A 27098-nucleotide genomic window follows, 5' to 3' on the forward strand; every position below is an offset into this window, starting at 1 on the left:
CAGGGATGGGCAGTGAAAATAAACCTGTATATCAGCCCATCTAAATTAGATGGCAGACACAGAGGCAAGCCTCCAATGTACCTTACTCAATTGGGCCTTCATAGTGGATTAACTATGGTGCAAAGTAGTCTCCACTGTGGGTACACCAACAGCTCGTCCACTTTTAAATCAGACGGGCAAACCATAATTTTGTGTGACTTGCTACCATCAGTGAACCAGGAACTGTGCAGGTGCACAATCCCAAAACATGAAAATCTGATTTAGAGGAGTATAAAGCCATGGTAAATGCATACAGTGGTGAAGCAATAAAGAAATGTAATTTGGCTTACTTTATTTTCTTTAAAATAACTGCACTGGTAAAACTCCTTCCCTTTGATAAAAAGGTGTTGAGTGTTTTGACAAGGGATGATAAGGTGTGAATAAAGTGGAGTATTCTAGTGTGGTGTTGGAGGATGTGATGTTTTTCATGGTGTTGCTTATGTTGATTAAATGTTGTGAGTTAAGGAGTAGTGTGGTTAAGGGAATTTGATGTGGTATGTGGCTGTGTCATCTTATGTGTTATTACCCAGTGTGGGACATAATGATTAAATGTGACACTGAGTGGAGAGATGTGAGGTTTTGCTTTGTGATGTGTCATTTTATAGCAAGTTCTATATTCTGCCCCTCTCTTAGCCTTTGTCAACTAGTCTGTCCTTGCGACTACATCCCGGATCAGTCTCCTTGTCTGTCTCCTCTGTCCCCAAAGTTTGCCCCCACCTTTTTGACTTTGTTCTTCTTTCCTTGCACAGACAGTCTGATGGACCCTATTTAAAGGAGACAATCTGATGTTCTTTTTATTGTGGGATTTTTACCACGCCCATCACTTTCACTTTCAAAAATTCTTTGTTATCATTGGTAAATGCTTTATGTTTGTCCAGCCTTGGGGAGGTTTTGGCACCGCCTTGCAGACTGATCCTGTTACATGGATAACTGCACGATTGCCAATATGTTTGACTGTGAGTGAACTTCTTTTTCCTTTTGTGTCTCGCATTGGCACTTATGCTCATGGCGGCCATGGAGCTTTGAATCGGCTCACTTATGTAGATGGCACATTGTAGAATACTTTATGAATGTAAATGTGTGGATGTTTCATTAAAAAAGTTGTCTTGAATTTGTGCATGTTTAGGAGGCTTTTAAACTGGGTTTAATTGGTAATTTCATTCAATTTTGTTGCATTTTCTCACCTTCTGCGTGTTCACGAGACTCAGCGAATTGCATGAAGCATGGCTCTGTAACCTGCCATTTTCAAGAATGCACATTGGTGGCCTTACATGCGCTAGCTGATTTGAGAGCCCCTTCACAAGTGGCACAGGGTGGCAGAAGCGAGACATACGCTAATTCACAGTTCTAGGTCTAGGAGGCTTCATAATGTCAGACAAGACACAGTGCCTGCACTCCCTTTAATACTGCAACTGCTTGCTATGCCTTCCTCCCATGTCTGCGAGGCTGGCTATAGCATTTCATCATATGACACAACTCCTTGCGGTGTCTACAGTAAAGAAGATGCTTTTTTTATTTAAAACTTTATTTATTACTATGTAATAACAACACATGAATTACACCGTTCATACGGTATACTGCAGCAGCAGAGCATTACATTCCAAATTGACAATCATGATGTCTCCATCACGTCCTCAGCAGAGTCTCCAGCGATACATAAAGTGTTACCTATGCATATGATGGTAGATCAAAACTAACCTATGTGACTGCAGAAACAATTGTCGCCTGACAAGCATTACATGGGCAACAGAGAAATGTATATCATTCACCATAAATGATATAACGTGGAAGACATTGCAGAGCAATCCAGTGTGCAATACTGTCACTGAGATTGTGTATTAAATCTGAGTCTGGAGGGAAGCTACAACATGAGCCAGACCCACCCAGCCGATAGAGCACACCAAGGAGGAACCATCCGGACCCACAAACACTCTTGCAAGTCCCACACAGGGCCCACCATGTAGACAGGAGAAAGAGTGGACATCCACTCCTCAGTGACAAATCAACCGACAGAGGAGGGGGAGGGGTGGTTGGGGGGCATGGGACAAACCCCATCCTCCAACTATCTCCAACCAGTCAGACACAATGCACTCATGCGTTGCTCGCCCAGGTTGGCGTCATCTAGGCTCAGCAAGTGGAAGCGCCTTCCAAGCAGTCCCCCGCAATCTCCACAGAGTCCCCTAATATGGCATCCATCATACCTCTCCATCTCTCCAGATCCCACTAAGCGTACTTATCCATACGCACTTTTCGAAGCGGACACTCCTCCGCAGTCGCCCACTCAACGAGATCAGCCAACCATGCATCATGCGGGGGGGGTGAAATCAGGCTCGCCCTGTGTATCGCAATGCACCGCTTGGCATAGATGAGCCCCAACTGTGCAAATCTGTAAGTCATTTTGCGTCCTTTTTTGGGGTAGGGGATTAAGCCCAGTAGGCAGTGTTTCATGGTCACCTCTACGTCAACAGCTGACACTTCCCTCAGTGTCCGCACTATTTGGAGCCAAAAGGGTTGAATCATGCAACATACCAATGTCATGTGGTCAAAATTAGCTGAGGCCCCAACACAGCGAGCACACCTATCTGGGCGTTTTGGGAATATTCTATGTAGGCGGTGTCAGGTAGGCCTGGTGCACGTAATAAAAGTGTATCAGTTTAAATTTTGCATTGCTAGTTGCATCCCGCACCAGGGAACAAGTTCTAGTCCATTCACCATCCGCGAGCGGGCCATCCAGATCAGCATCCCAACTATCTCTAGCCCCAGTTATGCTTATCTGCCTATCTTGTTTTAGAACCTTGTAGAGCCGGGAGATGAGACCACGGTACTAACCAGGGTCAACAAGGATCGCTGTAAGGTGGGATTCAATCGGGTCTGTGGAAAAAGTGGTCCAAACCTCACGCGCTGTCTGCGAGAGGCATGTGTATTGCAGAAATCGATCTTGGTCAATTCCAAAAAGGGACTCTGCTTCCTCCCGGGTAATAAATGTATTGCTTCGATATAGATGGCCAGCAGTATTACAGCTGCTGTGTTACCACTTTCCAAAGTCCAGTGTTCCTGCAGCACTGGAGAAGGGGCGCAACCACCAAAGCGGAATCAAGCGCGCATATGGCGCTTTATGCAACACCTTCAAAACAGCCTGTTCCCAGACGCACGACACCTGCGCTACTAGGAAGGGGACCCAGGGTGGAAACCTGGAGCCACCCCTCAACAAACACGTTAAATGCGACAAACAAACAGAGCCTTCTAAAAGGTCTTTCTCCAAATTGGGGCCGTCGTCACCCCACATGGCAGCATACTGCAGCCTGCTCGCTGCATAGTATAGGCAGAAATCGGGCAGGCCCAGCTTTAGCACATCCATGCGGACTCTGGACCACTTACCCGCCCATACCAGGGACAGAAGTAATTCATTAAGCTGCTGAAAAAGAGGTGGTAGCATTTCACAGAACGAGTTCTGTAGCATGTACAGGCATCTGGGGAGGAAAATCATCTTGCAGAGTGTAACTCTACCCATAACTGACAGTGGGAGGAAGGTCCAAAAATGGACCCAGACTCGAAGGCCATCTATCACTCTACCCATGTTTAAGGCATATTGCAGTTGAGGGGAGTGTGTCATCCGCAGGCCCAGATACTGAAACAACTCTGTCTCCCACTCCAGATCCATTCGCGGCAACTCTGATGCCACGAGTGCTGACAGACCCGCCATAGGAAACAATACCTTCTTCCAGCGATTTATTCGGAGTCCCGATACCCTACCAAAATCGTCCATCAGCGTTAATAAGAGAGGGACTGAGCTCAGGTATCATACACCAGGGCATCATCAGCATATAGTGATATAGTGTGTGTCATTGTCCCAACCTGTATGCCCCAATTCCACAGGCGTGTCCGCAGCCGTATAGCTAGGGGTTCCATGGCCACAGCGAACAGTAGCGAGGATAGGGGGCAACCCTGTCAAGTGCTCCGCTCAATATCAAATGCCTCGGACACAAGTGCCCCAGTGCGGACCCGGGCCTGCGGTAATAAGTAGAGTAGACGTACCCATGACTAACAGTAAGGTCCCAAGCCCATCCTGTACAGAACTGCCCATAAGTATTCCCAGGACAGGGTATCAAATGCCTTCTCTATATCCAAGGCAACCAGCGCAGCATGGTCAGCGAGTTTACGCGTCTCATGCATAACATGCGATAGTCTCCGCAAGTTCATGTGGGTCCCTCTCCCAGGGATAAATCCACATTGATCCTTTTCCACTAAGGAGGTCACTACATGTCCTAATCGCATGGCGAGCAGTTTCACATCCACATTTAACATAGAAAGCGGCATATAGGAGCCCGGGTCTGCAGGGTCCCTCCATGCCTTAGGTAGCATAACGATCAATGCCTCCCTCATCTGCTGTGGCAAAAGGCCCCCTATGCATGACTCATGAAGTGTTTCCAGCAGTCTGGCAAAATTAAGTGTTTCCAGCAGTCGGGGAATATGCGTGATAAAACTCAACCGGGAGGCCGTCGGGGCCTGGCGCCTTCCCAGAGGCCATTCCTCCCAGTGCCCCCCCGGAGTTCCTCCAGGGACATTTCAACCTCTAGTTCCTCCACCTGAATGTCCGTGAGCCTGGGTAACCGGAGGCTGTCCAGGTATTCTCATATTTGAGAACTCTCGTCACACTGCGGAGAAGTGTATATTTCTTTGAGGTGGTCGCGTCAATGGGTATTCACACGTTTGACCTAAAATCTTATCTCCGATTGGACCCCGGAGAGATAGGATTATGGGGGTGGGGCGTTCACGTCCGAGCAGCCAAACGAGCATGCGCCCCGACCGATCCCCCTCACTATACAATCGCTGTTTGAAGTCTTTACGGACATAATTATCGAATATAATCCACAGGCAGCCTATGTGACCATGCACCACTCAACGCTCGGCCTCGGATGCGTCACCATTGTCAATTTGACACTGCAGGTTATTCAGGGCGTCCTCCTGCTGCGGCAGTTCCTGATCTAGCTTCTTCCGAATACTGTATGTTTTAGTAAGGCTTTCGACTCGTATAACAATTTTAAGGGCCTCCCATTCTATGCCGCGGCTCTGGGCTGTGGTCCAGTTCTCGCCTAAATAACCCTTCAGTGCCTCCTGAATATCGCGCCTATACTCATGGTTGCCGAGTAGCTCCGGCCTCATGCACCAGAGGGGGATCACCGGTCTAGGCATGCGGGTACCACATTCTAATAGAAGAGGGGCATGATACAACAGAAATCTGACCTGGTAGATAGCCCAACGAACATTCAGGGTCCAGACGTTCGCAAGTAGAAATCTGTCTAAACGGCTATGTGCCCCAGGTGTGGGAGTGTAACAAGAAAAGGTTGTGGAAGTGGGGTGCATCTCCCTCCATATATCCACTAAATGTAGATTATCCATTATCCTGTGGAGAATGGCAGTCATATGAGGCTTACTGCCCATCCTTGGCGGGCTTCTATCCCAGGCCCCATCCAAAACACAATTTAAGTCGCCCGCACAAATAATGGGCATCCCTGTATAGGGTACTAATTCACACTGGAGCCTTTGGAAGAACTCCCCATCGTCCTAGTTGGGGGCATATATATTTAGAATGCAGAGCTCACGGCCATCCAACTCTCCATGTAGAAAGACATAGCGGCCCTGCACATCTGCCGTAAAGCTCTTTAATTGAAAAGGTGTCCCAGGGGCCACCCAAACTGACACACCCCTTGCGTAAGATGAGTATGTCGCTGAGTATAATTGGCCCGCCACTTCTTCTGTAGTTTTTGCACTTCATTATCTAACAAGTGTGTCTCCTGTAGGTGAGCAATATGAACCCCAAGTCTCCTAAGATATGTATGCACTCTATAACGTTCTACAAAAGAGTTCAGCCCCCACACATTCCATGTGACCATTCTGATCAATGCACCTGCCATCTCTATGCCAAGTTGCAATCACCTCCCCCACCCCCTCCGCCCACCACCCAGTCAGTCGCATTTTCAACAACAGAAGCACGAACCTTCCCTCCGTCTGAGGAAATACGGTGCATTTAGAATTAGAATCCTTAAACAACAACCCCATCCCACCCCAGGTAAACACCACCCACAACTAGTGTCTGCCCACTCCGTGTGTCCGCCCCGCTATCCACCCTAGAGTCCAGAAGGTAGAGGCAGCACCAACCTGTACCATAGCGAGGAACTGGCCTGGACAGAGTCTGTGATATACTCTCACACCTCTCTCCTGACTACCCAGACCACGCACACACAGTACCAAAATCAAAGTGTTACTCTCTGCAAATGATTAGTATAAGTCACAACGGATGACTCTCCCCGCTAAAAAAAGGGGGTGGGGGAGAATGAAACAATGTTAGCTTAGCAAAGGGGGGTTGGGGATAAAGTAGCGACTGTACACCACATTAGCCCCACCCGTGTCCTGTAGCCGCCCGAGTCTCCATCACCCAGCAATAAAAAGGAGCTTAACAGAAAGGAGTAGGGGAGGATGGGAAGCGGGGTAGCAGGGAAAAAGGAGGAGAGAAGGGAAAGAGCAGACAGCGGGAGCAGTATCTCAAGTCCGCCAATAGTCACAGCACCACTCATCCAGTTCTGGTACATATTCACAACAACCCTTCAGGCGTTGGTGCTGTCTGAGTCCTTTGTTAGTCCACCATCCCCGCGGGGGGAACCGGACTGAGGGGATGCCTCTGCAGTGACGGGTCGCACCAACAGTCTAGCCTCCTCCCGCTCCCAACGTCTCCTGTGCATACTCAAGGTGCCACCTGGGTGTACTATCACTCTGGCGCTTAGGGTAGCACGGAGTCGCCAACTGGCCCTACGCATAGTGGATTGTAGATTACCCGTTTTGGTGGGCTTCTCACGGACTCCTCCGCTCTGGGACCCCGGCGTTCTGCCCCCATCTCCAAGCTCCAGCAAATCCCACACCGCCTCAGGTGAGTGAAAAAAAATGGGAGTGGCCTGCATGGAGAACATTCAATTTAGCTGGGAATAGTAACATATAGGTATACCCGAGTTCTTTCAGTTTGTGCTTAACACCCATGAAGGACTGTCTTTGTAGCTGCACCTCCCGAGTATAATCAGGAAAAAAGCAGATTATGTGTTTCTTGTAGGAAGGGTCTCCATGTTTGCGCACCTCTTGGATGATTATGTCCCAGTCCCTGTAGTTGAGAATCTTGGCGATGATCACTCGAGGAGGGGCACCCGGCGGAGGGGCCAGCGCCCTGTGCGCATGTTCCACCACGAACACTGCTGACAGGGAGGCGTTGGGTAGTGCTTTTTTAATCCAGTCCTCCAAGAAGGCCTCCAGGTTCGTACCTTCTGCCACTTTGGGGAAACCCACCACACAGAGGATGCACTTACGCGCTGTTCCCTCTGCATCCTCAGCTCTCAGTTCCAGTATGCGCGCTTTAACCTCCAGGGCGGCCACCGAGGTCTTTAGGGTATCAATGTCAGCCTGCATGGAGGTCACTTGTTGCTCAGTCGCCACTGAGCATTCTGCTACCACTCTCAAATCTGCTCTCAGCAAGTTCACGCCAATTGCTATGGCAGCAATTTCCGTCTTTACTGCCTGTCCTGAGGCCTCAATGGCGGCTAGGATTTGCGTTCCAGTGGGTTCACTCCCTTTGTTCAGGGGGTTCTTGTTGTAGACTCCCACCCAGAGTCTGCATTGTATATTGGTCCATCTGGGTTTGCTGAGCTCCCTTCCCCGCTTTGTCTTTGCCCATGGCGTAGACTACGCGTTATATCCGCCTCCACCATTCACCTAGGGCACCGATGGTCACAGTGTGTGTGACAGGGCCAGCTCACAACTTCACGCTCTTACCGGCAGCAGTAGCATCGTGGAGAAGAGCTCAGCACTATACAGCAGTCTTGGGCCAGCGCCTCCCACAGGCCTGGTCAGTGCACTATTACCGTGTGCCAAATCCTCGTCACTGGCGATCGGTCCGCAGCACAGAAGTTCCACAGCGACCGCCGTTGTATTGTTTCAGGGGGTCACTAGGACCCCATCAATGGCACCCCCCCCTCTGTAGAGATGAGGCAGGTGGGAAAGTCAGGGGGGGGGGGAATCCGTTCCCCACAGGCGCCAATCAACTCAGGCCAAATTGTAACCACCAGGGCGCCCCCTCAATAAGCCTGCCAGGTAGCACCACTCGACTCCCCCAGCCTCAAGTTTAACGGCCTGCCGACACGGCCGCCGCCATGTTAGGATAAGGCAGTCTCTCAGAGTCTGATAATCTGGGGCAGGCACCTCACACAGGCCCCTTCAGCACACCACCGCCGTGCGCCAAATCTTCGTCTCCGGTGGATGATCTGCGTCGCAGGGGCCCCACCACGTCCGGCGCCGCACCTGTTCCAGGGGGCTACTAGGCCCTGAGCCCTGTCGTAGGCTCAATCCGCTCCCCATGCAAGGACAGGACGGGGAGGTCCGTTCCCCACCTGCGCCGACCGACTCAGGCCAGATTGCCACCGCCGGGGGGCCCCCCCAGACAAGACTGCAAGACGGCGCCACTCGACTCCTCCAGCACTGGATTAACGGCCGACCGACACGGCGGCCGCCATGTTGGGGTCAGGCAGTCTCTCGGGGTTCGGCAATGTGGCCCGAACCCAGTACGATCACTGACTCTCGCGCCGTACCCCCATGCACTAGATCTCATGGCTATTTTGCAGGATCTGCGAAGCCTCAGGGAGACAGGATGATGTAGGATCCTGAACATGGGGCCGCGAGCACTCTCCTAGTGGGTCCGAGCGGCCACCTTGCCGGCCATGCCCCACCAAAGAAGATGCTTTTTACTGTGTAGTGCCACTTCTCCTCTTAGCATGTCACAGTCGAAGGGCCGATCTGCAATCATTGTAAACCATCACTGAGGAAACCCGAATTCCTCTGAAATAGCAGATAATTAATAGACACTACGTAATCTCCTGTCGCATAGCATCCGAAAGGAGGTAGCATGTCATAATTTTAAACCGCTATAAAAGAAACTGAGCTACCTCTAGCAGAACAGCCTTGTAACTTGAAATATGACCGCTCCTCTCTGCAAAATCACTGGAGAAAATCTGACATTATTTCACGGTTTCAAACAGCGGCAGGGAATCTGAGCTCGAGCTAACAGAGCCACCATCTCTTCTCTCCGCATATCACCCAAGAGAGGCTGGCATTTCAAAACATCATAGAGCTTACCTGAGAGACATTGTGGTGAACAGCCTTTTAGCAGGCAAAAGCATCTCTCAGCTGCACAGCATCTTATCCTGTGAAAGACAGTAAGGTGCTTTCCTTTCCAAAGTCAGTGAAGCCATTTAACACACAGTACAACTCTCCTCTCCTGACAGCTCCCGAGAAGGTATGGCATTTCATCACATAAGTAGTCATGAAGTAGCTGAGGTTCCTCTAACAGAGCAGTTTTTAGACAAGGTCTTGCGTTTTCCGAATTTCATCAAGCCTAAATGACGAGCAACTCTGTGGGCACTGGGCAGGCAAATAACATTGGCTTCCCCGTGGCCACTGTCAGACTGATTGTGTCTATCTGTATAATAACAACAATAATAATAATAATAATAATAATAATGTAGTTCTTCCGACTGCTGAAATGCCTAATGTGTGGAACCGGATAAATATTATTACAATCCATCAATGTGGTGCAAATAAAAATATACAACAAAAGTGGGGAATCATGTCTTCGACCTCAGAAGGATACACGACTGAGCTTGTAGGGTGACCACCCGTTCGCAATTTTCACGTCCTGCCCGTAATTTTGCCCCACTGTCTGTTGTCCATGATGAAAGGCTTAACAGACAGCATTTGTCTGCAATTGTAGCCTTTCAGCTAAAGTACAAAATGTAATTAGGACAGGTCAGTTTTCCCAGCTGGACTGAAAGGCAGGGAGTCTTGTGTACTCTGAGGGAGGGAGGGACAGACAGATAAGAAACAGGCCTTCCTGCCAGGGTGTCTCCTTCCCTAAAGAAATGCAAATGTGCACAACTGGTAAATCTGCAAATGCAAAGGGGCTCGGAAACTTGCACTGACTTTCACTTGAAGCTTTCTGATGGCACAGATATTTTCTTTTAGAGAGATACTGTAAGGGTGTTCCAAGTTGAGCAGTGGATTGCCTGGTTTTTATTAATGGACTATTATAGAAAATGTTAGTACTAGGTATAAACTGTATATTATTCAAATCTGTATATTAGAAGGACTTTTTTTTTTTATTGAACAAAAATGTATTTGTGCATTTTGTAGCAGCCTATATTATGATGTGTGTAATGCGTGTTTAAAATAAGGACTTACACATTCACAGTTCTTTCATGGACCTCAGTACCTCATAGTACTAACAAACATTGGCAAAGTCAATAGGTCTCGTCTTCGCAAGACTTATTGGCTTTGCTGTTTAGCATGACTAAAAGTTAGTGGCATAGTGGTGTAGAATGGCATGGGAGCAGTGGCGTAGATTACAGTGGTGCAGAGTGGAGTGCAGTGGTGTACAGTGCAGTTGTTTAGGGTGCATTGGTTTAGAGTGCAATGGCATAAAGTGGCATGGGGCCGAGTAGAGTGGCATAGAGTGCAATGGAGTAGAGTGTCATACAACAGCGTGGCAGAGAGTGCAGTAGTATAGAGTGGTGCAATGGCATAGTGGCAGAGTAGACTCGAGTAGCATAGAGTGCAGAGTGGAGAAGTGTAGAGTGGGGCAGTGCAGAGTAGAGTGTAGTACGGTAAAGTGCTGTGGCATAGATTGGAGTTATGCAGAGTAGCGTGGTATAGAGTGCAGTGGACTAGAGTGTATTGGTGCAGAATGCAGTAGTACAGAGTAGAACAGTGTAGACTAGAGTGGCGGTCAGTACAGTGTTGCAGAGTAGAGTGTCAGAAAGCAGTGGCGTATAGTGGAGTAGAGTGGCATAGAAAGCATTGGCACAGAGTACAGTGGTGCAGAGTAGAGTGCATAAGCATTCATAGCACAACACAACATAGCGTAACAACATAGCTTAACATAACACAACACAGCTTAACATACCACAACATAGCAGAACAGCTTAACACACCCTAGCACAAGACAACATAACATAACACAATACAGCATAATATAAAACAAAACAGCACAACACAATATAACGTAACAACATAGCATAAGACAACATAGCCTAACATAACACAACATAGCACAACACAGCATAACATAGCACAGCATAGCTTAACATAACACAACATATCATAGCATAACACAACATAGCCTATCATAACACAACATAAGACAACATACCATAGCATAACACAACATAACATAACATAGCACAACACAACATAACATAGCACAACATGGCACAACACGGCACAGCACAACCCAACATGGCATAACACAACATAGCTTAAAATAAGACAACATAGAATAACATTACACAACATAGCATAACAGCACAGTATAACAGCATAACATAGAACAACACAACATGGCATAACATAACAACAAAGCATAACACAACTTAACACAGCATAACAGAAGACAACACAGCATGGCATACCACAACATAACCCAACATAAAACATAACCCAACACACCATAGCATCACACAACACAGCACAGCATCACACAACATAGCACAGCACAGCACAACACAACATAGCATAACATAAGACCACATAACACAAAATAGCATACCATGACACAGGACAACATGGCGTCACAACATAAAATAACACAACATAAAACAAGACAGCATAACATAACACAACAAAACACAACTAAGCATAGCACAACCAGGGCTGTAGAATTCCTATCGCCAGATGCCTGGGACATTTTGTTTAGGGTCAAGGGCAACAAGTTTTCATGTTTATTTTGTCCTTGGGACAAGTAGGCCCAACCCCCTACAGCACAAACCCTTGGGTGGGCTGTTTACAGACAAGGGAACTGTCTGCAGTTGAGGTAATATGTGTCCATATGTTCATGCTGTTCGAACTTGTATTTATGGTTCATTAATGAAAAGCCTTCATTATTAGGGTGAGGGACGTAAATGAACGTTTTAAGGTCACACTGCACTACTGACAGTAGTTCCAGTTAAAAAAAAAAAAAAAGTGTACACACGTTACAAAGGTTTAACAATATGAGGCTAATTATAACGCTCCCAGAATGATCTCTGAATAGATGCAAATGTTTGCAGAAACTTGTAAGCAACAGTGATGATTCTTTGCTTTCAATATAAAATGTTCAGAAAAAAATGCAAGTAGGAAAAACAAACGTTTCACTACTATAACATTTTAGGTGCCATTTCTTTGAAGCGTCATTAAGTAAAATGTGTTGACGCCTGCTAGTATTTCCAAAAAATATTCCTAATGGAAAATTACTGTATCCCTTTTCAACAATATTATAGGAAGCACGAAAATAAACAAGCACTGGTAAAGCCAACCGATCAGACATTTTTTGTTTTTTGGAGTCTTTTGGTTTCGTCAATGCATGTCTTGTTTTGACATGGCTTTTGTAACACCTTATTGGTGTGGGAGCTGCCAGCCCCTCACCATTGTAGAAAACACTGACAAAAAGAAGAAAACAAAAAGGTTTTTGGTCTCAAAAAGCTGACACCGACACCAGCAGCGTAACAAAGGCCCCGCAGCCCTCTTCCATGGGGGCTCTCTTAGCACAGCATCTGTCCTGAGTGAGTCTGGAGGGGGCCTCCAGGTTCTTTCCAGGGGTCCCCCTCCAGTTTCATTACACCACTGATTGCCTCAGTAGTTCCTGGCAATGAACAAATCTACTTTGTGTGCCAATATGTTCCTTGTGGAAGAGCAGAATGCGATCACTCACAGTAAAGCCAGCCGACAGAGAGTGAAATAGAAGTTTTATAAAACCAAAATGTCTTTGTTAACACCAGACCTAATTAGGGGCCAAATTCTTAAAGAAATTCACAAAAGTGCACCCATGGTATATGTAATTGAATTAGTGGCTTTCATGAATTCACAAGAACTTACAGAAGTAGACCAGGATAACGTACTCCTAAAAGATATTTGTGAACTGTATTTTAGCACGAGCAAATATGCATGTGTAGCTGTGCTCATGTGAAAAAATGTTGTGTTTACAAGTTCACTTCCCCCCAACCACTTTTTTCCCAAGCCCGGAAGATCTTCTACTTCTGCCACTGTCAGGAGTAAATTTCCAACCTTTCTCATTATAGGAAAAGGTTAGAGAAGAGCTGGTGAAAAGCTTTCAAACATGCAAGTTAGAAGGTTTGCAGACTCAAAAGGCTTTCTAGCCCTAGAACTATTGATTACCTCTTCCTCCAGCCCCAGTACATAGATCTGCGGAAAAGTAGCAAAATAAGGAAATTGCTTTAGTAGGGATTGTAATTGCAAGTATTCAAGCCCTACAATTGTAGTCCTGGCATAATCTGAGCTCTTATATAATGAGATTGCTGCCATAATTTGTCGCTGGACTACATGGTACCAAAGGGACAAGTAGATTTAAGAAGCAACATGTCCCATGGACAAGTAGATATTTTAATAAATTCCACAACCCTGACAACATAGTATAACAACACAACAAAGCATAGTACAACACAGCATAACATAAAACAACAGAGCTTAACATTACACAACATAGCACAACACATCGTAGCTTAATATATCATAGCACATCATAACACAACATAGCCTATCATAACATAAGACAACATAGCGTAAGATATCATAGCATAACACAGCATAGCATAACACAGCATAGTATAACACAGCATAGCCTAACATACAACATAGCATACAATAAGACAACATAACACAACACAGCAATATAGTATAACACAACATAGATTAACATAACACAACATAGCATAACAGCATAGCATAACACAATATAGCACAACATAACATACCATAGCATAACACATCACATAACACACTACAGCACAACGCAACTTAGCCTAACATAACATAGCACAGCACAACATAGCACATCATAGCATAACACAACATTGCACAACATAGCCTAACATAGCACAGCATAACAAAGAATAACATAGCACAACACACTACAACATAACATAGCACAAGCCACAACACAACATAGCACAACATAACACAATATAGCATAACATGAGACAACATAGCCTATCATAACATAACAAGGCATAATAGCATAGTATAACAGCATAGATTAGCACAACCATACATAGCCTATCATAACATAACACAACATAATATAGCACACACAACACAGCTTAACATAGAACATAGCTTAACATAAGACAACATAGCAAAGCACAACATAGCACAACATAACATAGAACAAACACAGCATAACACAAACATAACCCAGCACAACACAGAATAGCATACCACAACACAGCATAACACTATAGCATAACATAACAATATAACATAAGACAACATAACACAATATAGCATACCATAACAAACGACAACATAGCGTATCGCAAAATAACACAACACAACAAAGCATAGGTCAACACAGTATAACACAACAAAGCACAGCACAACATAGTATAACACAACAAAGCATAGCACAACACAATATAGCATACCAACAAAACAAAGCTTAACATAACACAACATAGCATAACAACACAGCATAGCGCAATATAGGTAAACATAGCCTAACACAACACAGCCTAATATAACATAAGACAACATAACATATCATTGCATAACATAGCATATCTTAGCACAACACAACACAGTATAAACAACACATTGTACAACAAAATATGTCTAACATAACAACACAGCACAACATAACACAGCATATCACAACATAGCATAACACAACATACCATAACACAGCACAACACAATATACCATAAGACAACATAGCCTATCATAACATAATAGAACACAGCTTAACATAACATAGCACAACATAAGACAACATAGCACAACATAACATAGCATAACATAAAACAACATAGCATAACACGACAAAGCACAGCATAACATAGAACAACATAGCTTAACATAACAACACAATAGCATAGTATAGCACAGCACAACAAAGAACATAACAGCACAACACACCCTAACAACACAAAACAATACAGCACAACAAAACACAGCACAACAGCACTACACAGCATAACACAACATAATATAGCATAGCACAACGTAGCACAACATAACACCACCACAATATAGCATAACATACCACAAGACAACATAGCCTAACAAATCACTGCTTAACATACCATAGCACAACACAGCTTAACATAAAGCATAACATAAGACAACATAGCATACTATGACAACATAGTGTAACAGCGTAACATAACACAACATAGCACAAAACAGCCTGTCATAACAAAAAACATAGCATAGCATAAGACAAGATAGCATAACACAACATAGCACAACACAGCATAGAACACAACAAATCTTATCAGACAACATAGCATAACATTAGACAACAGAGCATAACATAGCATAGCCTAAAACAACATAGCATAACACAACACAGCAAAACACATCAAAACAACACAGCCTAAGAGAATAACATAATAGAAGATAGCACAGCATAGCGTAAAACAATATAGCATAGCACTACATAGCACAACATAATATAACAGCATAACACAACATAGCATAACTTAAAACAACATAGCCTATCATAACACAACATAGATTAACATAACCCAACATAGCATAGCAGAGCATAACACAACATAGAACATAGCACAACATAACACAATATAGCATAGCACAACATAACATAGCATAACACAACATAACATTGCACAACACAATATAGCATAACATAAGATAACATAACAGAGCACAACACGGCGTATCATAACACAAAATAACAAAACATAGCATAACACACTATAACATCAGACACCATAACATAAAATAGCATAACATTACATAAGACAACATAGCCTATCATAACACAACATAGCTTAGCATAACATAAGACAACATAACCTAACACAACATAGCGTAGCATAAGACAACATAGCCTACCATAGCATAACACAACAGAGTATAGCATAACATAACATCCAGGGAATGTAAAGGCAGTGGTGGAGGTTTTTTTTTCTATAACTCACACATCTCCATTTTTGTATTTGCCACCATTCACAGAGGGTGGCAAAATGCTCCGTGTCTCGTACATTTTAATGAGGCAGGTGTTTTTGTGACTGCCTAGAAAGGGCATTTTGTGATGCAACGAAATAACACATAAGTCACATTGCAACATGAAGGCCAGTGTGCAAACCAGTTTATGTGTAAAATATGCCAAATGTCTGGATTGTGTACCTCAGATCCTTAATTTTTCACTGTCTAGTGTCGAACCTCGCAACACATGATGCATTAGAAGGCAAACTGAGTCAGATGGCCTCAAGAACCTTTCAAATAAAATCGGAAGATAAATTGCTAAGGCTTATTTGACCCGGCAGGAAGGAGTGTGGTTCAGTTCATATGGAACTGACAGTATCCATGTGGTATGGCAAGTAGGACGTCAACATTTACTAACCCTACACTCTAATCTTGAGTCTTTAAAACACTCCAGGTTCCACTAAAGAAATAAATCCGAAGCATTTGTACATTCTAAGGCAGGGGTGCAACATATTGTAGACAAGTGAGCTTATGGGAAAGCACAAGAGCATTTAGTAGGCGGTTTCTCTAACGACACTACAGATTGATTCTGTTTTTACACTTGGAGGAGCATACCTTGGGAATTTGGCAAGGAAGAAAAATGTGAGGACAATTCACCAACCTTCATGATATTTCAAAAAATATATTTCGTAGGCGATCTCTCTACATTGCCTAAAGAATCATGTATGCTGTATCATTTCTGGGCAAAGTTACAGGGAGATGGTTTTTAAAATACAGCCCTTACCACAATTCTAAAGTTATTTTACTGGAGCTTCTCTATCCTGACCTTAAACTACTTCACCTCTCCAGGACATGGTAATAAAGGTATTCAGTCCTGGGGTTTTACCTAATGAAATACAGCTCGACTGTAAGGTAACCCAACTTCAAAGGAAACACTATTCCAAATTTTCCACAGAAGGATCTCTTGCAGTGGCTCCGCAACTGGCCCACGGGGTCTGACAAGTCCAACAGGAGTCAAACATGTTCCCCCTCATTTTTGTCTTAAAACGTTAACAGTTATTTTTTTAACAACTACTGTATGAGCCGGTGGCTGAGCTTTGTACACAGATGATAAAGTTTGTCCATTGTTACTAACGGTTGTTCTTTTTTCTTCTATTCTGGGAATTCCTTTTGTTTTTCCTTAAATTGCGAACTTTTAGGCATCACTTATCGAAAATCTAATTACTACTTTTCTACCCATCCTAAAAATATTTGGGGACTTTAAACCTTTTAACCAACAAAAAAAAAAAAGTCCGGGATTGGAGTAATAATGGCAAAGTGTCTCCTGGAATATTTGCGTACATGCACGATTCAGGCAGAGTCACGATTTTTAAAACCAAAATTGCTCTATTTTTCCTGTTTCTCGCTTGAAGCTGCCTCTACATGAATAGAAATCAACGGGGGAAATACATTCTTCCTATTATTTTCTTGAAATCTCTCACTTTCCTCTTCTAAAATTTTGAGATGAAGTTGTGCTTTCCACAAATATTCGGAGTTGGAGTTAGACTGTAATAATAAGTACATGTCAATGACCATTAGAACCAAACATTTCTACTTACTACACATGACATTTCCTACCTCTATTTCGACAGGCAAAGAATGTTCAGGCACGCGACTGAGATCGCGGGGCCTGCTCGTGCGGCCACCTGAAATTCAGGCATCAGGTTCTACCCTGTATAATTGCATCCACCCATAAACTTCCGTATTCCCGGAAGCAGTTCATAATGTAGCGCACAACTAAGCGAAAGACACTACCTTGCGCATGCGCGTGCTGCCATGCTCCGTGTAGAGACGGCGCAGAACCTGCCCCGGATTGTTCTAGCTGCTAGCAGGAGGGAGGAGCGGAGGAGGGGCCTGCTGGAAGCAGGATGAGCCTCACAATGAATGTCGCTCATGCGCGCTTTGATCTCGGATGTCACCTGGGGAAGTAGACTAGCGCCCTTCCCCGAACTGACCCAATCAAAAGATCCACCTCACACTGGAAGAATGGAGGAGGCCCCTGTCCTAACACCTCATGTCTACTGGGCACAGCGCCACAAAGAGCTCTACCTGAGGGTGGAACTAAGCGACGTACAGGTAGGGAAAGTGTTCGGAGGTGGACATGTACGAACATGGATTGGAATATGAGAGGGGCTGGTAGAGGGGTGCGCGGAGTTTGCAAGTGCAGCGTGATCGCTGGGTACATACAGGATAATTAATTCATACCTCAACATCACTAAATAAAATGATTCGACGGAGCGTTGAAACTTTTGAAACACTCACCCCCAGTCATAGATCTGGGTTTAATCCATCGTTGTTTTGCTCACGACGTCACTCCAGTTGGGACCCTGTCTTGTGGAAATTAGTCTTGACCCTGCCCCGTGGGAACAGTTCAGCCTGAACTGCCAAGCAAGGTCTTACCTGGGACCGGTTTTGGGGTATTCAGCCAGGCTAGCTTGAATCCAGTTGTCCAGCAGGCAGAGGAACCACGTATAGGCAAACTCCTAGCCGCAAAGGGCGCACATAGCAAATTGCACAAAATAAAATGATGGACAGAGTGTTGAAACTTTCCAAACACTCACCCCCCAGTCACAAATCAGCACTCCATTCATCATCCTTTTGTGTTGCTAAAATTGCCCAAAGTGGGAATTTGTAAATTAAGAGGTGCCGGTGCTCAAAGCCCTTCTCTTAAACACGAGGCTGCTGTAATTAAATCTACCAGCACTGAATACCGAGGCAGCATAATTCGGAAGCCATCTCGGGCCTTTTCAATCCACTTACAGCCACCTCTGCCCCTTCAGCTCATCCTGCAACTTTCTATTTTCTCCCTTTATGACGCTTTTTAGTTTTTCCTTCTTGTGTCTTTTGCTCGCAGCAACTGCTTGAGGCATAAGAATAAGTCCCGGCCCTCACAAATAAATGCCGGTTCTCAGCACCGGAAACAACAAGCACAAATTACGCACTGGTATGCCCAGACGTGAGTCCCCTGCTTACTGTGCCAATGGATTCAAACTAGCCTGGGGGATAAAGGGTGATACCCTGAAACTGGTACCAGGATGCTTGTTTCTGGTCCAGGGAGGACATGGCAGTTCGGGTTGGACTGTTCCAATGGGAGATAGGGGCAAGACTGATTTGTATATGTCTGGGTCCAAACCGGGGTGGCATGCTGAGCAAAAGAATGATGGATTAAACCCAGATATGTGACTGGGGGGTTTGAAAAGTTTCAGCACTGTGTCCCTTATACTTTTAGCTGTTTCTAATTCATACATCAGCCTTTTCAGTTACCAGCTTTCGGTCTAGGGAGAGTGAGCTTGAGAGAGTGATCCTGGTGAAATTGATAGGGATAAAACTAATTTTTGGAGGGTGAGAAAGATTTCAAGTGGGCTGATCCTGTTGTGATTTATACTAATCTGGAAGGGGAAGATGAGTCCAGGAAGATCATTATGTGACTTCTAAACCTTCTCTCTATCATCAGCATCTTCTACTGGCCATGGGTATTATTTTACCAGAGGGATAGGGTGCTTAACTCCTATAACCTCTTTAGGACCACCCGAAATGTTCCTGCTTGAGAACTGCGTTGATAACTGATACCCTGTTACTCTTTTTGATATGACCATGTAACTCGTAAAGATCTGTTCGGAGGATTAACTCTTGATACTCTTGAACTGCATACTTAAGAGAGTACAGAGCTATTACACTTACTAAAGTGTTGCTTCATCTAATTACTTTGGAACATCTGACACAATAATATTGCAACCTCTTTTTGTATCATGCGGGTTGTTTGAATGTAACTCAGTAACATTGTTTATGTATTTCAATATGAGCTGGCCATGCCTATAAAAGTGAAGAAAAAAAACAAACAAGCATTTGCAATGCAACGGGTCTCGCATTTGCTCGAGTTAGAGCTATTAGCGTTGTAAGCTCCTAACCAGACTTTTCGTGCCACATAAATTGAAAGAAAAAAACTGAGCACGATCGTGCTACGTAAAACCCAGCGTGATCGCGCTGAAATTGAAAACCGAAATCGTTCGCACTAAGTAAACCCCAGGGCAATCGCGCTGCGTGGAAAATAAAAAGATAAAGTAGTGCAGAGACCAGGCTGAAAACATGGAGCCTCGTATGTTTTCAGTAGTTGGCCGGTGCTCTCGAGGACGGCTAAACACCGGAAAAGGCATGACACTAATGAAATCAAGTGGATTTTAAAAGGGGAGCCTACAAACCAATGAAAGTGACAGGAATGACATGGGCATGGTTAAAAGCCCAAAGAGAGATTACAGTAGGGATGGAGCGCTTGTGCGCTGGACCCTAAAAATAGAAGAGGGCCACTATGTGGGTTGCAGATTTGACAATTAAACATACTCGGGTAAAATATTAAGAATGTAATTTTCATTGAATTTTATATAAAAAAAAAACATACGTTGCCTGTTAGTGTCCATGTACGTAATACATTTAGTCATATGTCTTGTGCAGCAACTTCGACGTCTCTTGGAAAAGTGATTGGGGCTTCACTAAGAAAGTTGGTCAGTTGCACACTGATTAATGGATTGGATCCAGATTGTTGGAAATAAGCTGATATTGCCTACCTTTTTCTTTTTTCTTTTTTTTAAAAATTTTATTTAATAAAAAAAAACTACTCAAGAAGAAGGTGTCTTGTTAAGCTATAAATCTATCTCCCAAATCTCACACTTCTAAAGATCACGGAGAGCGTAGCTGAGAAACAACTACAGAAACAACAAATGACTGCCTACATTCACAACGGACATGCTTCCCACCATGAATGGGTTTGGAGTTGGTTATTGTGTTTCTCGTAGATCACCATATCAGAGGAGATCTTCAGAAAACTCCCAGTGCCCCTTTGCCATCCATCCATTCATCGGCTGTCTGGTCAGGAGATTGATCGCACTAGGTTGCTAACCTGATTGTAGGATGGCTTCTAGGGTGTCCCACTGAATTCATGGAGCTTGACCTTCTAGGGGATGATACTCTTTCTGACTATTGAGCCACTTCGCTATTGTGGAATGTTGGAGGCTGGTGCTTAGTAGTCCATGGCTGGTCCTGCAGCACCTACAAGCTGATGGTTTCATACTCGCATCTTGCACACTACTCATGATGGGTTGGCCTGATTTTTGCCTGCCAGTGTACAATGTGCATAGTGCATACTCCAGCTGGAGTTAGTGTGCCGTGAACAAAAGTCTCAGGAGTGTGCAGACCACCAGTTGGGGTCTCTGGAAGGAGAGAAGGGCAGTTAGGCCTCAGCTTACTGGTTGCTACCTCATAGCGTCACCTTTCATGCCTTTGATCCCTGTTGTCGTGCAGACACGAACCATCTGATTCTTGGCCCTTGCCCTACACATAGCTGGGGTCATCTTGTATGCCTCAAAGCCAGAATACTAGACCCTCACACTAAAGGACATCTCAGTGACTTTTTCTTTGGATGGTGGGATACAAATACCATGATATAGTAGTTGATACATCACTGTTTTCCCTTGTGTTAATGTAGTGTGTGACTATAGGGGTTCCTGACCCTTACTCCATGAGGCACAATTGACCTGCAGTTGAGGTAAGATGTTGTGAGCTGTTCTCGCATCACGTGTAGGTAGTGTGTACTTACATGAGTGCAGTGTCACTATCACTTTGCATGCGAGTGCTGCATGCTTATTGTTTGCCTGCTCTGGTCATCCTGTGTTGAAGTAAGAAGAATGACTATCTCCTTACTATTGTACAGGTACCCAGAGACCTATTGAAGTGAGAAATTTGACAGAGGTTAACCTGAGGTATAGTGGCACACACTAGATGGTGTGCTCTGTAGTGACCTCGCGTTTCTGCCTGAAGAATGCAATAGACTTTTTCAGCCAACAGTAGATGGTGTGCTCTGTAGTGACCGCGCATTTCTGCCTGAAGAATGCAATGGACTTTTTCAGCCAACAGGCAGAAACATGTTGACATTGTGTGTGGCAGTGGGGTACTAGTTCCCCTTATCTTCACGTTGAATTTTTAATATCAAGTGGTATCCTTCGATTGAAAGAGTCTAGGTGGGTATACCACATTGGTTTTTAATTTTCACTATCTCACAGGTTCACAGCTAAGCAGAAGTGCCTTTCTGAATGGAGGTGTAGGCCCGCTCTTCATCAAACCAGGTTTTTGAAGAGCGTGGATAATCCTTTGATGAAGCATGACACCTGGTGGTGTGTGAGGATATTTTATGGTGTATGCTCTGGAATAAGTTGATGGAAGGCAGGACATTAACATTTAGTAATTTCTCAGGTGGCTTCTATGTGGTTGACATTTGTGATTGGAGGCCGCATAGCATCTAGTGCCTTACCACGGACAGTGTCCTGAGTTGATTTGTATTGAAACTGTTTTGTTTCACATCAATGTAGGCTTTGAATGCCTCTACCACAGACCAGTTTTCCCCTTGCACAGCTTTGTAACCAATGGGTGGCAATCGTTAATGGTCTGTCATCCCAACAAATACCGAAGAAGGAAAGCACTATAACTCTTCATCCACACAATAAGGGTCATCTCACTATATGTATATTTTGGGTTTGTCCACTATACATGCCTTTTGCTCAACATTACATAGTTAATAAGTTGTTTTTGAAATATTTTGCTTTTGTTGTGTTTAGAACATGCCACAAAATGTAATGCAAGATGTAATTAGTATTCTGCAACTGGAAACTTTATAGCACAGTCGATAACATTTTCAAACAAAGTTCGAAAAACAGAGTAAACATATTAAATAAAATGACACAAAAATACAATAAGGGGAACCCAGGATATGAATTTTTCAAGTTTTAAGTAGGCATAGCTCAAGAAGCATAAGTGGCAATGACCGTCAATGGTCTCATTAGACAGGGACCAAGTGCATTTGACGATGACTACAAGGTAGTGATAATCGGATACATCAACCAGGTTTAGTCTGGTTTGAAGATCTGATCTTACCTTCTGACTTTAGTCCTTTAAGACTGATTCTGTCACATGAGTACCTTTTAAAAGCCCCCAGAACTTCAGAGAAGGCACTTAGGGTCTCACAGGGTGTCTGGCAGAGGCAAACAGCCTGGTTCAGCCCTGGTCCACTTGGCATTTATCAGCTGGGCAGTTGCAGGAAAGGCCTCTTGTAACTTGGTATATCCTGTAATTTGAACAGGAGGTCAGGCTTGTGACCCTTCATGTCCACATTTTCCACTGAGTACAAGTGAGAGCAGTTCCAGTCCTTCATGGGTCTTCTCAGGTCCCATATAACAGGTTCAGAACTCTTCTGATCGTCCTGAGGTCCAGGGGTGTTCTGAAGTGGATACCTGGAGGTGCCTTATTTTGACCGGCATGAGGTAGAGGGTGGGAATGACGCCTGGGCATGCTCTAATCTAATGAGACAATTTCCTAGGGCCAACTCTACCCACTTTGGGCATTTTCAAAATGGTAAAACTCTCTCACATTAAACTTGGGCTCTGAGGGTTGGGGGCTGTGTGTGGGCAGTGCACTATGGTAATCCTAGTGCCTTTCCCACATCTAATACCAAAATCCAATTTGAAGCAGCTACTGTACACCCAATTAACCTAGAGATAGAAGACTGATAAAGCAAAAACAAGATTTTCCAGCACCCAGACAGTGGATACACAAGAACTGTTTTGCCATCCTGTTCCTGTCATTTTAGGTGTGCCCCAGTGCTTTTTTTAGTTTTTTTTTCCACCATTCTATTTTCATTTTAACATAACGATCAGTCAAAGATAGAAGTACATCATACATCAGGAAATATCATATTGCGAACAAGTATGACTCCTAGTGTTGTATGGTAGGACCGCAAAGCGGAATTTGGAATCTGGAAGCAGAACTGCTGAACCCCGGAAGCAGTAGGCATACCAGTGCTGCGCGCACCAGTGCCACGACGTTCGGAGACCGGGACCGGGAGACCAGAGCCCTGAGACCGACCCTCTGACTGACTTTCAGCCCAACCCGGACCTTCGACCCCAGGTATCGGCCTGGCCAGCTTCGTGCAGCTCCTGCCCCCAGTTTCCCCCTGCGCTGTGTCTTCACACTGTTGGGTGCTGAGCCCCGGCTCCTAGTCTGGCCCCCCTCCCAAACAGCACCTCTGACCTGCTGTCTGAGCCACCCAGAGGCACCAGGGGCCCAGTTAGGGGTGGGTAGTGGGCAGAGGGGGTGCTGCCGGGCGTTCACTGCCCCCATCTTTCTGCCGCTCCCACCTGCCTTGCCCTACCCTGTCCTGGTACGCCTGTCAGACCTTCTGTCTGCAGGAGGCACCAGTGTGAGGTTTGGGGGGGGGGGGTACTGCAGCATCCGCAACTACACTGCAAAAGCGCTGTTTGCCAACCAGGGCTCTCTGAAGCCCGCACCAGAAGTTTTCTCTTATGCCCCTGCACAGAGTCTAGAACCTGCCCAGTTTGGTCAGCATTTGCTCAGTTGTGCCTTTGATCCTTGCAACATACGGAGTATTCAGATCAACTTCAGCAACTATTCTGTCCCTAATGACTGCCTTTCTGATTGATGACCTCTAAACTTTGCAATCCGGTGAATAGGAACTCTGAGCACGGACTGGAGATACTTCAGTAGATTCCACAAACTAGGTGGCAACCGCAGGCAAGTGTAGTGGCTGTTGGCAGTCACTGCGAAGAGTGTTCCCTGGGCCATCGTTGAAGCAGCCCAGTTGGGCTGGGTGAGGCTGGCAGGGGACTGGTGAGCCTCACTTGCCTCAACCACTAGCTCTCCCCTACAATCGAACTAAACAGAATAGGCCCAACAATTTAGCAAGTTTAACAATACGAACCATAAGAATCACATGAAAGCAACAGAAGAAAGAAAACTATGCGATCAGGAAAAACAAGAACAAATCCTTCCAACAAAAGTGCAGCAGGGAAGAGGAAGAGGAAACCCCAAGAATCAGCAAACCACTTACAAACTCAGGCAGTCCCTTCAGCCATCAAGTTAGAAGCGGACAAGGAAGTAGCAAGTCTCAGTGTTAGTGACAGTTCAGAACAAGCAAAAAAAACGCTGCACTGCTGATCTCCTGCCAAAAATATACACAGAGTTCTCCTGCATCAGTCATTTACTCAAGTAACAGCAATATCCAGGGCCTGCAGGCACCGCTACAACCTTCAATCCCCACAACCACACTGTAAGCAGTTCAGCTCGCCAAAATCCTAACGCAGTGAAGAGGTGTTAAGACCAAGACAAAGCCGAATTACAACTACAAACAGATCCCTATCGTCTAGGCGGCAATTCGAGCAAACTATCCAAGCAAAGATCCATGCAGCACATGGGCAGGACCTAGAGGACCTGGTGCTGCCCTCCCCTCCCCCACCCCCAGCAAAATAAGAACTGGCAAAACGTCTCAGTCCTTAGCAAAACCGTAATGGCCCTGACCCTGACCACCAAAGAGGAGAGCCTATTGCACACAGGACACGACTTCACCTACAGACTTCACCTCGCAAGCAACTTCAATGATCTGTGCAAACCAAGCTCACCAATCTTCAGTGCTCTCAGGGGGTCCAAAGGCAGTGGAAGTTCCCATAGCAGAGGACAAAGAGACCCTATCGTATCTAGGCCCGCAAGAATCGGAGGATATGCTGATTGCATACTCTCAAGACTCCCCTCCAACTCATAGGGCCACGCCTGGCACAGAACTCTGCAAAACAATCTACAAGAACGTCAAGAGCATCGATGCGAGCACAATTGGAAGGGTCACAACACCAACAGGAATGGACACAAGCTCAAACTCTAGGTAAGTAAACACTGATGGTGCATGGACATCCCTTCTAAAAACCACGCAGCTTCTAGTCGAAGCTCTTCAATATAAATCTGTTGAAATGGACATTCAACTAACACTACTCAATACACTGGCAGTGTTTGTAGCAGTAATAGATGGGAAACTAAGGGACCTGAAACCTCTTCTTATGCTGGCACAACCTTATTTGACTAGTGCACAGCCTAACTGCACATGTGGCCCAATTGTAGACAAACTATCCTTAATACCTTCCATGCTCTGCAATCTGTGTGCGTCCCTAAAACTGGAGGCTTCCAGTAACCTTCTTATTTCAAAGTTGGCCCTCCAGCTCAGCACTCGCCGGAGACCCATTTACGTACAGCAAAGAGCACAGTGTGTGGCCTGGGAGTAAGGGACCAGGTTCGGAAATAAAGGTCTTACCAGACGCCACCTGCAGCAGAGGCACCAGCTACCTTGGGTCTGGAAGCTGGCAACGCCCATACTCTGGGAAACATCCAACCACCTGGCAGCCCAGCGGACAGAAAAATAAATGGAAAAACAATTGCCAAGCAAAGATGGGCTCAAAGGAAAAAAGGACGTTATAAGGAACCTCCAGCAACAGCATGGATATCTCTCTCATCTTCAACCTTGTGACTGGCGCAAATCCCGGCGCACCGGCAACAGAGACCTGCATCTCCACCGATCATAAGGTCAAACGGGAGCTTCAACATGAAAAAAATCCCCTATTAAGGAACTAATAGCCAACATAGAGCAGGGCATGACTAACACAGATCCTGTGCCTGCCGTAACTACAGCACAAAAGGACTGTACAGCATGGCCCATCCGGAAAGAACAAGCACCCACTGTAAGTGAGCAGGGAGAAGGGTTGGCTCCCCTCAACAGCAACAGGTCTATAGTTAAAACTGCATGGGCTTAATTAGTTACACTGTCAAAACGGTTTGGTATCATCGCTACAGTCAAAACTGCGAGGTTGAGCAAATTGTAGAGACCCCTCCCTATGGAACCTGCAATCCACTTGCATGCCAGAACTCACCGGGCCTCATAGCCACACCGCTGCAGGAATCCTCACAATCCTTCTTTCCCCAAGGGGTAGTTTTGAACAGGTTGCCACCTATCCCCTAGGGGACAGGGACGAAAGTGACCACCGCCCGCAGGAGCTAGTCCTTTCATTGGCAGTCCCCAAATTGGAAAGAAGAAGAGCCCCCCTTCAATATCACTTACACTATAAACTACAAACTGGTCAAATGTGCTTAATCAAACATAGAGCTCTTAT

The 27098-nt window shown here is 45.2% G+C and overlaps 2 protein-coding genes across 11 annotated transcripts in view; one reads left to right on the forward strand and one right to left on the reverse strand.

The window, feature by feature from the left end:
- The window catches only part of LOC138284268 (zinc finger MYM-type protein 1-like), a 69964-nt gene extending 52154 nt beyond the window's left edge, over window positions 1–17810 (reverse strand). For 8 of the 10 annotated variants that reach the window (XM_069222851.1, XM_069222846.1, XM_069222842.1 and 5 more), the window contains exon 1: window positions 17686–17810. The gene's annotated coding sequence lies outside the window, so the exon portion shown is untranslated. Of the gene's footprint in view, window positions 1–13278; window positions 13306–17685 lie in introns of all 10 variants that reach the window. The other 2 variants (XM_069222843.1, XM_069222848.1) reach the window with 1 other exon arrangement.
- Window positions 17811–17926: 116 nt separating this feature from the next.
- HACD3 (3-hydroxyacyl-CoA dehydratase 3) overlaps window positions 17927–27098 on the forward strand; it is a 159358-nt gene continuing 150186 nt past the window's right edge. The window contains exon 1 of the mRNA XM_069222852.1: window positions 17927–18183. Coding sequence (XP_069078953.1) covers window positions 17992–18183 — 192 coding nt within the window. The 5' untranslated portion in view covers window positions 17927–17991. The remainder of the gene's footprint in view (window positions 18184–27098) is intronic.

This window comes from Pleurodeles waltl, chromosome 3_1, assembly GCF_031143425.1.
Source record: "Pleurodeles waltl isolate 20211129_DDA chromosome 3_1, aPleWal1.hap1.20221129, whole genome shotgun sequence".
NCBI lineage: Eukaryota > Metazoa > Chordata > Amphibia > Caudata > Salamandridae > Pleurodeles > Pleurodeles waltl.